Source organism: Eleginops maclovinus, chromosome 7 (genome assembly GCF_036324505.1).
Source record: "Eleginops maclovinus isolate JMC-PN-2008 ecotype Puerto Natales chromosome 7, JC_Emac_rtc_rv5, whole genome shotgun sequence".
In the NCBI taxonomy this organism is placed as follows: Eukaryota; Metazoa; Chordata; class Actinopteri; order Perciformes; family Eleginopidae; genus Eleginops; species Eleginops maclovinus.
Window position 1 is genome coordinate 18,053,068 of NC_086355.1, and position 15,501 is coordinate 18,068,568.

The 15,501-nt window shown below is 40.1% G+C and overlaps 1 protein-coding gene across 2 annotated transcripts in view; it reads right to left on the minus strand.

The window, feature by feature from the left end:
- Positions 1 to 3,115: 3,115 nt before the first annotated feature.
- Positions 3,116 to 15,501, minus strand: part of fn1a (fibronectin 1a) — a 30,965-nt gene continuing 18,579 nt past the window's right edge. For both annotated transcript variants that reach the window (XM_063887732.1, XM_063887731.1), the window contains exons 24-49: positions 15,142 to 15,333; positions 14,316 to 14,588; positions 13,903 to 14,017; positions 13,703 to 13,779; positions 13,534 to 13,623; positions 13,051 to 13,317; positions 12,832 to 12,948; positions 12,331 to 12,495; positions 12,068 to 12,223; positions 11,825 to 11,938; positions 11,447 to 11,716; positions 10,915 to 11,126; positions 10,551 to 10,638; positions 10,187 to 10,369; positions 9,948 to 10,037; positions 9,332 to 9,523; positions 9,155 to 9,244; positions 8,189 to 8,297; positions 7,864 to 8,083; positions 7,459 to 7,629; positions 7,240 to 7,378; positions 6,564 to 6,731; positions 5,540 to 5,665; positions 4,960 to 5,066; positions 4,742 to 4,861; positions 3,116 to 4,331 (exon numbers count right to left, since the gene is read on the minus strand). In XM_063887732.1, coding sequence (XP_063743802.1) covers positions 4,263 to 4,331; positions 4,742 to 4,861; positions 4,960 to 5,066; positions 5,540 to 5,665; positions 6,564 to 6,731; positions 7,240 to 7,378; positions 7,459 to 7,629; positions 7,864 to 8,083; positions 8,189 to 8,297; positions 9,155 to 9,244; positions 9,332 to 9,523; positions 9,948 to 10,037; positions 10,187 to 10,369; positions 10,551 to 10,638; positions 10,915 to 11,126; positions 11,447 to 11,716; positions 11,825 to 11,938; positions 12,068 to 12,223; positions 12,331 to 12,495; positions 12,832 to 12,948; positions 13,051 to 13,317; positions 13,534 to 13,623; positions 13,703 to 13,779; positions 13,903 to 14,017; positions 14,316 to 14,588; positions 15,142 to 15,333 — 3,920 coding nt within the window. In that variant the 3' untranslated portion in view covers positions 3,116 to 4,262. The remainder of the gene's footprint in view (positions 4,332 to 4,741; positions 4,862 to 4,959; positions 5,067 to 5,539; positions 5,666 to 6,563; positions 6,732 to 7,239; positions 7,379 to 7,458; positions 7,630 to 7,863; positions 8,084 to 8,188; positions 8,298 to 9,154; positions 9,245 to 9,331; positions 9,524 to 9,947; positions 10,038 to 10,186; positions 10,370 to 10,550; positions 10,639 to 10,914; positions 11,127 to 11,446; positions 11,717 to 11,824; positions 11,939 to 12,067; positions 12,224 to 12,330; positions 12,496 to 12,831; positions 12,949 to 13,050; positions 13,318 to 13,533; positions 13,624 to 13,702; positions 13,780 to 13,902; positions 14,018 to 14,315; positions 14,589 to 15,141; positions 15,334 to 15,501) is intronic.

A 15,501-nucleotide genomic window follows, 5' to 3' on the forward strand; every position in this document is an offset into this window, starting at 1 on the left:
CGGTCGCTAAGAGATTTGGACCGTTGGAAAGCCACGGAGTTCCGTCAATTCCTTCTTTATAGTGGCCCTGTTGTGCTGGCAGCAAGGTTAGACGAAAACATGTATAACAACTTTTTGCTTTTGTCATCGGCAATTTCAATTCTAGTACCCCCATACCAAGACCTTATCAATTATGCCGGGGAAATGCTCAAGAGTTTTGTTCAGCATTTTGGGGAGCTATATGGGACTGACAATATTGTATACAATGTTCACGGGCTGGTCCACCTGGCGGATGAGGTAAAGAGGCATGGCAGTCTGGACTCATTCTCTGCGTTCCCCTTTGAGAACCACCTTGGGAAAATAAAAAAACTTATTCGCAAGTCTGAGTTCCCTCTGGCTCAAATAATTAGACGCCTGTCAGAGTTGCCTGAAACTCCCAAATTAGAAAAGAAAGTGAACCAATTTAAAAAGGAGCATTTTGTTGGCCCAACTGTTGCTGGGATGCAAACTCGGTCCCAATATGGGGAGATGGAAGGTGACAGGTGGGTTATTAAAATAACAACAGGGGACAACATTTTTCTAGTGGGGGAGAAGGTATGTCAAATAAAAAACATAGTGAAAAATGATAATGGTGTGTATGCAGTGTACTCAGAATTTACTCAGCAGTCTCCATTCTATACATATCCATTCAACTCTGAAAGAGTAGGGGTCTATGAGGTAGCAAATCTGTCTGAGGAACTCCAGTCAGTTGAGGTGGCAGGGCTGCAACAAAAATATGTAGCCTTCCCACACAAACATGGTTTTGTGGCCATACCCCTCCTCCACTAGACCAAATTTCAAAATCAATCAGTTCAATCAATCAGTTCTTTATTCAGTTCAATCAGTTCTAAATGACTAATGACTTTGACTAGTTCTACCACTCTGGATGTTTATTGCCGTAAGTATTTTATAAAAAGGTGAAATCTACTGTACAATAAAACCTGTGGTGTCAATAATAGGCACACAATAGTCCTATGAACATATATTTCCCAATGCAATACACAGTAAAATGAGTTACAAAATTAGTTACAAAAGTGGTGGCAATATGTCTTTGATCCCTGGCTGATTTTGGTTAGCCACTGTTGTCATCTCCAGCTATCGTATCTAAAAATTCAATATTTTGAAAATGAAAAAAAGTAGAATTTACCAAGTGTCCTAACTTCAACTGAGTTGGGGGTTTGTATGTGAATTGCTTTGATAGGACATGACAATTCATTCAGTTAATAGTACAATTATGACTTCCACCCTGACAATGATGTTATTAAGTGAGGTATAGCAGGGACTCCACTCAAACTTGACTGCTAAGACTTGCTTGTTGTCATGACCTGAGCTCCATGCTATTACTTTTTGGTGATTATTTTTTCTTTCTGCCTATATGTAGTATGCCTTTCAACCTCATCTCCTTCACCGCCACGAACGACATCGCTGTGGTGCCAGACAGCTGGTGTGACGATGGGGAGGTGTCCTGGCCAAGTTTCAAAAGCTCTGACCGAATTAAAAGAGCTGTGGTAGGAAACACATTTCAAGACATGTCTTGAAATGTGTTTCCTTCATTTTATACCATTTTTTTTCATTGGATGTACGTGATTTTGGCATGTCCCACACACTGCTCTGCTAACTACAGTGTGTGTAATAAGTGGTTAAATGAGACTAAATACTAATTTAAAATATATATATATCGTTTTATTGTCCACAACAAGTTATTTGATAAAACGAGTCATTTTGATCATGTATATTCTATTTTCATAATCATATTGAACATTTTGCATGTGTCCCTGAAATTGCTGTCCACCCTGTCATTATGGGGTAATTGCCCCTTTAAATAACCCCCTGATGTCTTCAGTGACATTACTACCATCGTGTTGCTTTCTTCAATGGAGGCAGAAGCAGTGGCTTGTAGTGGCTACTAGTAATATTTACACTTATATTTCGTAATTTTCATCATATTAAATGTGTAGTCGGGTGTTGTCAAGCTTAACATGTCCACTCTGTCATAGTGAAATACACAATTAATATAAAAACCTTTCAGAAATTTGAAATATATTTGTAAAACAGTAGTCACCTTGCTAACTGAATCATGTTGCTAACTGAAGGTCCACCATGTGCTCATTAAATGCTAACATTAGCCAAAAATGTCCAACCGGTCATATTTTGCTGTTTGCACATTGTTAATTTATTTTAAAAAGTCTTGGAGCTTGACCAACATGCATTTCTAACAGCTGTAGGAAATGCTCATTTATTCGAATTCCAGGAGTCGACTCAAAAGAAACAAGTGAAGCCCCTCTTATAAGTTTTAAAGGAGTATTTAATAAAAGGATGCAGCAGTAGGTTTTACAAAGGTTTCACAGCTGTGGCTCAATAGCCCGGTACACGCGTCCACAGGCCGCTGACTGAGTGGAGCTCACCAGTAGTTACTGTCTGGCGGTCCGGAACAAAAGAGAGCTCGATTTCACAATACAAACATGTTTTATAGAACCATCCCTTTCCCGCCATCAAATAAACAACTTCGAAATAAGACGTGCTCCGGTCTCGTGCTCTCATTGGTTGGTAGCGGGGGCTGGATACGATATTCTATTATGCAATCCTTCTGAAGTTTATCAGTTATTAAACACGCAATAGTATCATTGCAGCATCAATGAGTGAGAGGTAGAGGCGGTGTGTTTAGTATGTAACTCCATGCGTCCTTCTCCCTCTACTCATATATACACAATACAGTATTAGCTATATGCTATCTGAGGCTAAAAACAACATCCGGTAATATTACCGGAATTAGACAAATATGATCCGTCCAGAAACCGTGAATTATCTTTTAATGTTCCGCTCCAATATATTGATTATTTCTAACACAGCATACCATATACTTAATAAAACGAATTTGAAGTTCAATGGAAAATTTCAGCTTTTTTTTGGAAATGGGTAGGTAAGTCTCAAAGGCACCATATGGTGATATGACCCATACACGAAATGATCATATGTTATAGAGTACTAAATCAAGCCCTGGTCCAAAACCTTAATACATGTACCATATCATGTCACCTGAGAAATAACAGGAAAAATACTAATATTCCCCCAACAAAAAATACAGAAAAGGTTTGGCTTTGGGTTTTTTCAGTTTATTAAAAAGATTCAGTCCACAGTAGTTCAGATTTTGGCACCAACAATATAAAAACAAGTTAAACAAAAATAAAGTGTACACCCTAAAAAAGCATCGAACAAAATGCCTGAATAAAAGGGATAAATAAAAGAATGAATTAAAAATAAACAAGAAATACAAACATGTATCCAACTAAAATCCATTTCACAAGGAAATAATGCTGAATTTTACAATATTGTTTTTGAAATTAGAGTTTCACTTTTGGTCAGTCAGCTTTTGCTTAATTGATTTTATGGGTGCTACACCTTATGTACTATCAAAATACCCACATTATGAATCACATAATCACATATACATGGTGTGACCTCCCTGTGGTGTAATAATGGCAAGGCAAACATTTTTTTTCTAAGACTCACTCAAAAGTAACAGTGCTTATCTAAGGTTTGTTGTTTTGAATTTTTTGTTTTATAAGAAGAACTGAATGGGAATCAATGTATGGCTTTGGCAGTCCTTTGCAATAAATCCACATGGCTGATTTGGAAATGCATTTTAACAAATACCTTAACATTTCCTGAACATACATTAGTCATAGTGAGACTCACATGCATGGGTAATGCAACAAGTGTTGCTTCAGTTATTACCGGAGATAATAATTCCATAAAACCAGGCACATTGTATGTGGTGTGTTTTCGCTTAATAAAAGGGAAATTAATATCACGGAATGTTTGGAAATAATAAAAGAATGTCCAGAGGCAACAATAAAAATACACAACAATACTGCATCTGATATATGGAGTGTCTCAATAGCTAATGGGGATAGGGTAGGTAGGTTTGGGGTTATAAAGCAGGTTTTGTGCTCTAGCAAAGTGAGGGAAAAAACAATTTAGATAGAGAAATTCTTGATTCTGCTGAAGAAGTTAAAAACCAACATGAAAAGTTGGACAGATCTTTGAAAAGGCACAGAGGGTGGTGTAGGGAAGTCTTTTAAAAAAGGCCCTTAAATTTGGTAAGGGGGAAACCTTTAAGGCACAGATCAGATGGAAATGTCTTCTTCTGATGAAAGCAGGTGGAGGCCTCCTTCTTGAAGTGGTAGTGACGATGTAAGGGAGTCTCACTTCCTCATCCTCCTTTATTCATGCTCCCTTCTTCTCTAATCTGAGGGGGAGTTAGCGTCCGCGTACAGCTCTGGCCTCAAACATTCAATCGGGCAATGGATGTTCTGGAGAGCAGAGAAGGGCAGGACAAAAACAAAATAAAAGTTGTAATTCATTACTTTCAACTGGATTTCTAGTAACAATGACAAACAAGTGATTACAAAAACTATGCTGCATTTAATACTATAAGGTATAGTGAGTAACTATTTTTATTTTCAATGTGTCCGGAACTAACATACAGTAGCATTCATTGAAACTTTATTTTACTTATGTTCTTCCAGAGAAGTTTAGATAAACCAGTTTTTCATGAATGTAATTGATTCCTGGAAGTTGATGAAACAAAAACCTATTCAACTCTAGTTTAAAGTTGAAGCACAGTTTGTTAATATAATTGGCAAATTATTAATGATATTGTTTTGGTTTGTTTCATTTCAGAGCAGAATATTTGTATCTTATCTAATAATGAGGCACTGACCAGTTTGCGTAGAGCGTTTTCTCTGTACCGGTCGAAAACATCAGTATGAATAGGTTGAAGGAGGCCAGCGTCCACATCAGTGTGTGTTCCCGGCCTTCTGCAATTCTCACAGCGCCAGCCCTGAACAGATGGAGGGAGAGGTTAATACAAATCCACTAACACATACCATTTTGGCCATTGTGTTTTCCGTAAAGCACACAGCACACAGTGTTACACACCTGTTGTCCTCCGTAGCAGGTGCAGGTACAGATGGCGTCCTGGTATTCCTTCTGCCACTGGTTTCCAACCTGGTACATTTTCCCATCGTCATAACATGTCGACTCATCTGGAAGGTGAGAATTACATGTTAAAGATTGGAAAAGGTTAAAGAATATATTTAATATCAGAAATAAATGGCAATTTATCCATGAGGAATAGATATTTAATTCTAAAATATTGAAAGACTTTAAATGGGACCCTGATTTAGCAAAATAAATCTATATTGTAGAGGGGTTGAAATAAACAACTGAAGCCATGCACTTAAGGAAAATGTTTACTTAAGTAATAAATCAAGTGAGAAGTGGGGTCAATTTCTCATAGACTTCTATTCAATCTTATATTTAGAAAAAATGGGGTTGCCATCTGCTGGCCATTAGAAGAATGCAGGTTTAAGGCACTTCTGCATTGGCTGCACTTTCAGACTCGAAGGCTATGCCCACTTATTTTATACAGTCCTCATTTATATATATATTTGAACAAGGACCAAGCTAATAGCTCATTTTTCATGGTAAAGGTGTCATTGGGTCCATCTTTACTTACGGGGTTCACATTTGAATTCTCCCTTGCCATTGCCCAGACAGGTGCAGCTCATCATGTGACCGTTCTCAGCCTGGCGGTCCCACTTTTCGCCGATGCGGTAGTTGTTATTGTTGTCGTGACACCACTCTGAAAGAAGGAAGTAGTAGGAAAGAGGAATAGAAAAGATAAAAGGGAGTGAGGAGCAAGGGAGGGAGAACAGAAGTAGATCCAAATGCAGAAGACCGGAAGGTGAAGGGTGAGCAGAATGAGAGCATGGAGGAAGGAGATTGAAGAGGATATGTGAGAGAAGTTCATTAGTTAGTGTCGAGAGCGGTTAAACAAAAATCACACAAATATATATTTTCCCCTTCATACTGCAGATAAATATTCACAGCAGAAACCAATGTTCAAATAACCTAATTTTCTTAAAACAAGCACGGAAAACAATCAACGCAATTCATTTGCATTTCAAACAACACGTGATGACATTATGAACAATTCACAGAGGCTTAGTCCTGTTGGGCAACACCCATTTGAACCTATAGATAGTTTATGGTGATCTCAGTTTCTGGTATTGCCATGTTAGCTGTACGGACAATACAATAAAAACTTAGACCAACGCTGGCCAGTTAGCTGAGCTTTCTGTCTACAGAGGCAGAGCAGAGAGTCTAACATGGGCAGACTACAGAAAGACTCATACATTGTAAAGACATGATCATCTTTATGAAATTATGTATGACAACATTTCTGAAATGATGCAACACTATACCAAATGATAGTTTTCTGTAAATTGTCTAGTTATCATTGCTAAGGCTGCCCATGCCATCATTTAATTAACGCATGTTGATGCCCATAGAACTCTAAAATTCTATTGCTTTTAAATCATAGCTTAGGAATTTATAAACCATATATAAAATGAATGTATTGATTTGTCATCCATATTGTACTCTTATAAATTCCTCTTCAGTAAATCACATTTATTTGGTTTCTAATTCTGTAGTGTTTGCAAAGCATGCTGGGATTATTGGGTTAATAAGCCACTCACTGGATGAATCACACCTAAAGTGGCCGCTGCCCAGCCCAATGCAGCGGCACCACAGCTTGAAGCCCGTCTCAGACATGCGCTCCCACTCTGAGTCCAACTTGTGGTAGGTCTGTGTGAACGTGTCGTAACACGCGTCCTGGTTGGTGGTGATGGGGATGTCCCCTGGAACTGAGACATTTGAAGAAACAAATAAGGTTAGAACAAAGCCAAATGATGTGGTTTCACACAGATAATACAACAGGCACATTGTAAATAATGGACAGCAACAGGCAACAAATGTGTGAAGAAAGGACCTTGTAACTCTTTTAGATTTTGGGTAATTCCTATATTTTCTATTTATTTGTATTATAATATTTTAATATACTAGTCTTTAAATAGAGTTTTTGTGTGATGTATTTTTGTAGATATTTGTATGAACTCTAAGCAAATACACAGTATGAAAGAAGGATACAAAAAATGTGCTTTTTCATTTGATATAAATGTTATATTTATCAAATTGTTTATGTTAAAACGTTCTTAAAAACACTTATTACAGTTTCTCTATGCAGTAACTTTTCATAGTAAGATTGGATACAATTAACTAATAGTTGTGTATACATAGGCATGCATATTTATCTTAAGTGTGTGTGCAAGAGAATCTTTATTTTTAGCACACTGTCAGCGTGGACTACCATACCAGCATTGCCAACAGTAATGACTTCCTCCAAAACCTTCTCCTTAGCCCCGCCCCTCATGGCATCTACTACAACATTATAGGATGCTCCAGATGTCAATCCGATCAGGGTGGCGCTGTTGGAGGTGCCAGGAAGACGCATCTATAGGGGGAATGAGAAAGTTAATAAGTATTCCTTACTTTTCCTGCCATAATTGTGTGTGAGAGTATATGCATGTATACCTGGAAGCCTCCTTCCTCCGTGTGTGTGATAGGATTACAAGACACCTCGTACTCTGAAGTGTGAGGAATGCCAGACCAGGAGATAGTTGTGATGGTCTGTGCTTCTTGGGGTATCTCTGTTTCATTGTCAGGGAAACCGAACGCAAGACCTCGCAGGGGACCATCACTCACCTACAGGATATAATGGACAGTACAAACATAAGGTGAGCTCAAAATATAACAAAAAAGAGGCTACAAAAGTAATCATCACGTACTAAAACTACATGTTATAATATTAACAAATACAGTTAAAGTGATGTACAACAGAACAGTGATTTAAGATCATCTGATAGTACATTATTGAAACATTTTCACAAAAGTATTTAAATATTATAATGATGATCAATTTACATCAGTCTTACACACCTTGACCAAGGGAACTCTGTTTCCATCGGGGCCTGCTACAGGAATATAGATAAGAGGCTCTCTGAGAGTTGGTCTCTGGCCTTCTCTGGGACCACTGAAGGGGCCATGGAGTCCGTTGTTAGGGCCCAGGTTCTGGTACTCGGTGTAGACGTGCTGGCCCTGCTGGCCTGGTTGGTTCTGTCCACCAGTACCGGACAAGTGAACCTGGTTGGTGTCAAATCTGGGCACAGAAAGGAAAGAATAAATATAGGACATTCAAATATGGAAAGAATACTTGCGTTTTGTTCTAAATTAATCATTTTAGTGTGATTATGCAGGTTCTTACATCTTGTCGTTGAAGGATTCTGGAACATCCAGGATATCAGCAGTGGGTCTGTGAGGAACAGGCAGCAGTGGCAGCTCAGGGACCAGTAGATGGTGATCTGGAGCTGGCTCTGATTTTGACAAGAGAAATATGTAAGCTAGCTGTTAAAATCAAGCAGGGCAAAGCCAATGCACAGAACAGCTTGCTTAACTTTTAGCAAGTAAAAAAAAACAAGATGGCTGTGTTTCCACTGTTTTCCTGAAACAAACAGGAAAACCTACACATCCCTGATAACAAAATAAATAATTTACAAACTTATAATAGAAAAACAAACAAATAAGAGGAGTGTTAAGGGTAAAAATGCAATCATCAATAATGTCAAGCGCTACATACTGTATGCTGCAAATCTACATCAGTAGCCAGCAGGGGGAAGCAGAGCATGGCTCTCCAACATATGGCAAATGTTAATATTTGGAAATTATGACTTATTACCTGTTAGTTTTACAGTAATTTTGCCAAGAGAAACAATAAGTGATGTTGTTATTGCTGAAATTGCGGATTTATTAAAGTTTAATGGGGGAATACAAATTAAAGGGTCTTTAAGAAAAGTTATTATTTATTACAACAATCGCAACAAATACGAATAATTAGACCAAATTCTCTCCTCAAGCAAAGACACAACATTACCTCATCTAATTAGTGCATTTTTTGTGACATTCCCTAAAAGTGGGTGGAATTAAATCAGCCCGTCATGTTGTATTTTATAGGACTTATGAACACTTTTGTGGGGAAGATTTTATAGCAGCTAGTTTATTACTCCACAGCACCAATTCAATTATTTCAGAATATCATAAACGAAGCTGAACCATGACAGTCTTAGAGTTTCAAACTGCCTTTTGTTATCGTTATTATGTCTTAAATGTTTTCAACACAGGATACATTTTTATTTTAACGGAAAAAGTAGGTTTGCAGGTGGATGATACTTACGTGTTCGGGCTTTTCCCACGAGAGATGTGCTTCTCAGAGCATTCTGCAGAGCCACAATCTTAATGACATACTCTGTTCCTGGTTTCAGATCTGAGACCAAAACAGACAAGAGTTATGAACACTTTTTATTCACCGTATTTGCATTAATGTTCTTTTTGTGTTTGTACAATAACTCACCATTGATGATGGCGTAGCTCTGGCCTGCGTGCGGTCTGGGGGTAACCTCTCGAGGCAGACCCCCGGCCTCTTCATAGGTGACGTAATATCCGGTGACCCCTGGGCTGCGTGATGGCTCCCAGCTGAAGGAGATGCTGTCGGGGTTCAGGGAGGTGAAGCGGATGCTGGTGGGCGGGATGACCACTGGTTTGGCTGGAAGAGACAGTCAAGTTGGTTAATACTCAGGAAAACAGAACTACATGTTATTTGGGCAATCTTTAGTTCTACATAACACTGAGACATAAGTAACAAGTAATATCCTGATTTGAATGTTCATTATGTAAGGTCTAACAAACTGGCAAGTAAAGGGGGTTCAAAAACTATATTCACAAACAAATGTGCATCTGAAAATATATTGATGGCGGTTTGTGATATTTGACTCAGAAATTGCAACAAGCTGCTATGAAATTAGGTTCAATTCAATAAATATTGGTATTCATTCCTCAATCATGTTTTTTTTTGTTGTTATCAAGATTTCAATACTCATCAATATGTATTTCCTGTCAGCATGGCAGAGATGCAGCATTATGCACTGAAAGTAATGTACTACTCTTGACAAAATTAGGTGTACGATTACCTGTAGTGGCAGTGAGGGTGAGAGGAGTGCTGCGTCCATTCCCTTTCAGTGTATAGATGTTAATCTTGTAATTGGTGCCTGGCTCCAGACCTGAGAAGAAGACACAGTTATAGGTTAATGAGGGATTGTGTGCTTGAGTACTAAGACTAACAATCTGATGCTATTGAGTTACACTATATCCAATTTAACATTACATCTTTGTCTATGTAAACACATTCTCATACTGTATATTTGTTTACCTGTGATAACAAATGAGCGTGACTCAGGGCCAATGGTCCTTGTAATGGGTGTGTAGCCTGAAGAGGAAGTAGGAGTGGTCTCAACCAGGAAACCAGAGATGGGTTCTGTCTTGGCGCGCCAGGTCAGCGTGATGGAAGAGTCGTTGACGTCGGAGATACGCACACGACGAGGGGGGCTGATATCTTGAAGAGCAAATAGAGAAAAGGTACGGGTGAGGAAGAACAAAACAGGAAAGAGACAGTATAGATTTAGATTTTAGCACAAGACAAGAACTATCCGGAGCAACAGCACTTTTGCTTTGATAATTTTCATGTATCAAAGCAAAGCATTGATTTGTCAGAATTTCCTATTTTATGAACTCACTCTCTAGGGTAGTGACCTCTCCCTGGACTGGTCTGCTGGTCAGAGAGTTTTTCAAGGCATAAACATTGATTTCATAGGTAGTTCCAACCTAAGAGGGGTGGAGTAAAAGAGGAAAAAAGGTAAGTCTCTCACAGTGTTGCAGAATCTGAGATTAGGTGTCCCGGCTGCAGCTGTAACCATGACATCATAGGTATTGTATGCATGTGTGCCACAGGTCTGCTTATGTATTGTCTTTTGTAATCGGTAAACACTATATGCCCATATTTATAATCTAATAACATAAACAGGAACAAATGGGTATCTGGAAGGTACGAAAACAACCATATAACAACTTCTTTCCTCCGACTCCAAGGGCCACACTCACCATAAGTCCAGAGATGTGTGCCTGTGTGGCATCCGGGGCCAAGTTCAGCTCCTTGGTGGGGCCGCTCTTGTTTTTGGGGTTCACCACAACCCGGTAGCCTGTGAGGCCTGTCAGGCCAGTGAGTCTGTTTTCCTGACTAGGCTGAGACCAGGTCATAGTGAAAGAGGTGGGGCTAATGGAAGAGAACTGGAGGTTGGTGGGGGGTGAGATGGCTGCGGGGAGGAGAGAAAAAGGGTTAGAGGGAGATGGTAAAATGACAGTGTCGGCAGAGGGAGGGCTCATTGTGATCTCAAGTAAAGAATGAAAGCCACATCTTTTCTTTAAGGCCCTTTCTATCAGGGAATGTTGTTTCTTTACAGGCCGCCTGTCATCTAAATGTCACTTTTCTCAAATGGCTAAGCCTCAAAATGAAATGTGAGGGCCAGGCCAGTCATCCAAGTTTCTCGTCATATTAAACAATGCATGCACATTTTACTTTATGAGCTTCCTGGTCTTTGACTTTTTCTAATCAGTATCACTTTTCCATCCATACCTGTAGCTTGTGTGCCGACCAGTGGTGTGCTGTTTGTGTCATCATGCACAGCGACGACCTTCACAGTGTATTCAGTGCCAGGGGACAGACCGTAGATGATAGCAGACTCGGCATCTTCATGGGGAGCAGGGCGCAGCTCTCTCTCACCCTCCTCTGCACTGGAATAGAAGACCCGGTATGATGTGACGATTCCCTCTGGGCTGTCCCAGGTGATCCGCAGTGAGGTGGAGTCGATGTCGGAGAAGGTGAGGTCCTTAGGGTGGTCTACATCTAAAGAAAGTGGGAAGGTAGGAGGACAGGTCAGGAACTTGCTTGGAATTTCTGATGGTTTTTGGAAACAATATCTCAGAAATATCTCTAGAAAGTGTAGATTCTTACTTGTTAAAGCATTCACCACCACTGGAGAGCTCTCTCCATCTTGTCCAAGAGCATACACACTCAAAACGTACTTTACGGTGGGCATCAGTCCTGAGAAAGTAATCTCTGTCTGGTCTGTAAAATTGAAGAAATAGGAGATAAATTAAGGGAAGAAAATTATATTAAAGAATTCAAACTAAGACAAAAAAAAAGAACAAGTTTAAATCTAAATCAAGCTTTAAAATACTGACAAAAAAGACATACCTGGAGCCACCACCTCAGTGAAAGATGGTCCCTGTCCATTACTGGGGACCCCAGTCACCCTGTATCCCTTGATGGGGCCCTGAGCAGGGCTCCACCTCACTGTGACACTGTTGTCCTTCACATCCATCACCTCCATTTCAGAGGGAGAGTCGACACCTAGCAGAGGAGGATGGGGAGGTGAAGAGGAGAAAGCTGTAAGTGGAAACCTGAGATGGCATGATAATCACTAAACGTGTGTTTTTTGTCTGTAATGGTGTGTTTACCTGTCTTGTGCATGACGTAGATTGGAGTGCTGGATGCGGGACTGTCTCCTCTCCCAGTCACTGCGTAGACGGTGACGGTGTAGTCAGTACCGGGCTTCAGGTTGCTGATGGTGGCAGTGGACTGGGAGCCGGGGACGGTGAATTCCTTAGGATTACTGTGACCTCCTGGATAAAGAAGGACAATGCGATACATTTAACAAATATTGAAATAATAAAAATCAGAGGCAAATTATCAAAAGCACAATACAAATAAATCAATAAACAATATAAAAAAATAATGATAATAATAACAATCCCAAAATATACTGTATATGTCTTACATTTTTCGTGGCTGAAAAGAATACAAAATCTATATTTTCTATATATATTGTAACTGTTATAATTGTACTATGTCATTGATGTTTTGTCGAGCTGTACACACTGTAAAGTACCCTGAGACCAATGTGACATTTATAATATTTGGCTATATAAATACAATTTCTGTCATTATTTTTCACTCACCAGACTCTCCATGAGTGATCCTGTAATAGCGCACAGTGACAGGGGGGGCGTCCCAGCGGACAGTGATGCTGGTGGGGGAGGAGTCGAGCACTTCCAGGTCTGTGGGAGCATCAGAGACTAGAGAGAGAGAGAGAGAGAGAAAAGAAAAATTAACTAATAAATTAACTCACATGAAGTACATCTGGATGAAATATTGGTTGAATCAGGATTTATTCATACTTGTCTTCTGTGTCCCATGGAGTGGCAGGCTCTCTTGGGACCCGCTCACAGCGTAGATGTCAACCAAGTACTCTGTGTCAGGGGTGAGTCCCGTCAGGGTGAAGTGGTTCCTGGATGGGGGCAGCCTCTCGTCCTTGAACCTCCCTCCGCTGACCATCTGGTGACGGATACGGTACCCGGTGATTTTGCTCTGGGGAGCGAGCCAGTTGATGGTGAAGGAGTTGGTGAAGACCTCAGTGAAACGCAGGCCGACCGGTGAATCCAGAACTGAGAGGTTGGGAGGTACAGAAAAGGATGCATGAAAAAAACCTTGTAAACCTGTAAACATGTCACAGTACAAAATACAAATATGAACCTGAAAATGAGCATAAAATGTCCTCTTTAAAGGATAACTTTAATGCTTAAGTTAAGTCATAGCATCAGTGCCCTGAAGAACAAGATCACCTAATTGCGTTTTTTTTTTAATATTAATGTTAGACTCACCTGTTTTCTTTGTTCCGACGAGGGGCGAGCTCTCTCTCTCCTCATACACGTACACCACGCTCACCAGATACTCTGTGTTTGGCAGCAAGTCTGAGAACAGGGAAAAACACATAAATACAAAGTAGTCGTTGTGTGTTGTTGTGTATTCTCTAGTTCCTTTCTTACTTACTCCTTAGCACCACACTGTTACTTTTGCCTTCTGCGCTGGTCTCTGTGATGTCATCTTCATCGTCAATGGGATGATACCTGAATAATAAGGAGAACAACAAAGACGTTATTTGTGTCCGAGTCAGTGTGTCCTCAGAAATCATGTGAATCTGAAATACACAAATACTGATATTCAGGAAGATTTTCCGATTCTTCTCGTACCTGATGAGGAAGTTGTTGATTTGAGCGGAGTTGGGAAAATAGGGAGCAACCCAGTTGACTTCGATGCTGTCAGGCCCAACCTGGCCAAAGCCCAAGTTAGTGGGTGCTGGTACAGCTATTGAAAAAAATCAAAAAACCAGCTTGATTCAGAATATATTCAAACGGTACAATATAAGCTTTTTGTACAAGTGAAAATGTGGCTAGATACATTTTTAGAGTGAGAAGCTGATAAAATAGATCTGATGAAAGACAAACAAGATACAAAAGAACTGACAAATTTTGCTTTGAAGAATCATGAACCTTATTGCATTATACAACTCGGCACACACAATGCTATTTCTGACTCCCTTTAGGAACTGACAATTGTTTTCTACTTCTGGTTCGGTTTTTTCTGTGGGTTGGGTGGGACTTACCGGTGTGCTGAGTGATCACGATGGGTTCACTTTCGCCATTCTCCGTCACAGTTATCACACTGATGTCGTAGTCGATGCCAGGCTCCAGTCCGTAGACAGTATATTGACCACTTGTCGGCAGAACGAAGTCTTCGAAGATGGGCACGCTCTCGCCGGCTGCCACCACCACGATCTTGTAACCGGTGATGGCTGTGGTGTTGAGCGGCGACCAGAGGAGGCTAATGGTGGTGTCGCTCACGTCCTTAAACGTGAGGTCTGTCAGCTGTGGGACTTCTGGGTAGGTGGAAGGGAAAGAAAGCGAGAAGACAACAGGAACACCAAACGAGGGAAAGGAAGAGGGGGTTGGACATGGGGACCAGGAAGAGGAAGGCGACGGACAAAAATAAAGGAGCAGTGGTTAACGCAAGCATTTAGAAAATGATGTTCTTCCATTTGAGTGAGATATTCAACATTTCAGACCAATGGAAGAGGTGATGTTAGGCCGCTTTTCCTTGTATATATAATTTTCTTTTAAGGGTTCAGTTAATATTCAATGAAGCGTTTCCATTGAGAAATCCTAATATACACACAGGAACTATAGCATTAGTGTTTCAAAACAGTCCTGGTACAGTTTTGCTTTTTCAGGTGTTAAGTTTGGGCAGAGCTAGAATGTGTTAAATGCTTTCAACTCTACACAAATGTTGACAGTTTGTACAAACATTTCCCCAAACATGATGATAATTAGAATCAGTCCAGATTTAGCACGATTCTCATGATCAATATCCTTACCTCATGACCTCGAAAAACCTATTGAAAACTCAAGATCCTGGGTTAACCTCGCACTCACCTGGTGTAATGGTAGTGGAAATTGGAACACTCTCCATATCGTCCTTAACAGTGACCACACTGATGTTGTATTCCACACCTGGACTGAGATTCTCCAGGGTGCAGGAGTTCTGACCTGCCTCCACAAACTCCTCCAAGCTGTTTCCCTGCTGCCCATTGGTGGGAGTGCACATCACTCTGTAGCCGGTGATGTCTTGGATAGAAAAAAGGAAAAAGAACTTTTAAACATAGGGTTAGAATTATGACAAAATACAGGAGATAATGCATCAAGGATGAATAATAAAAAACTAATAAAACAAATCTTTATCTGGAGTTTCGATTCAGTTTTGTAAATGTAACGGGTAAGAGTTGTTAGCGATGA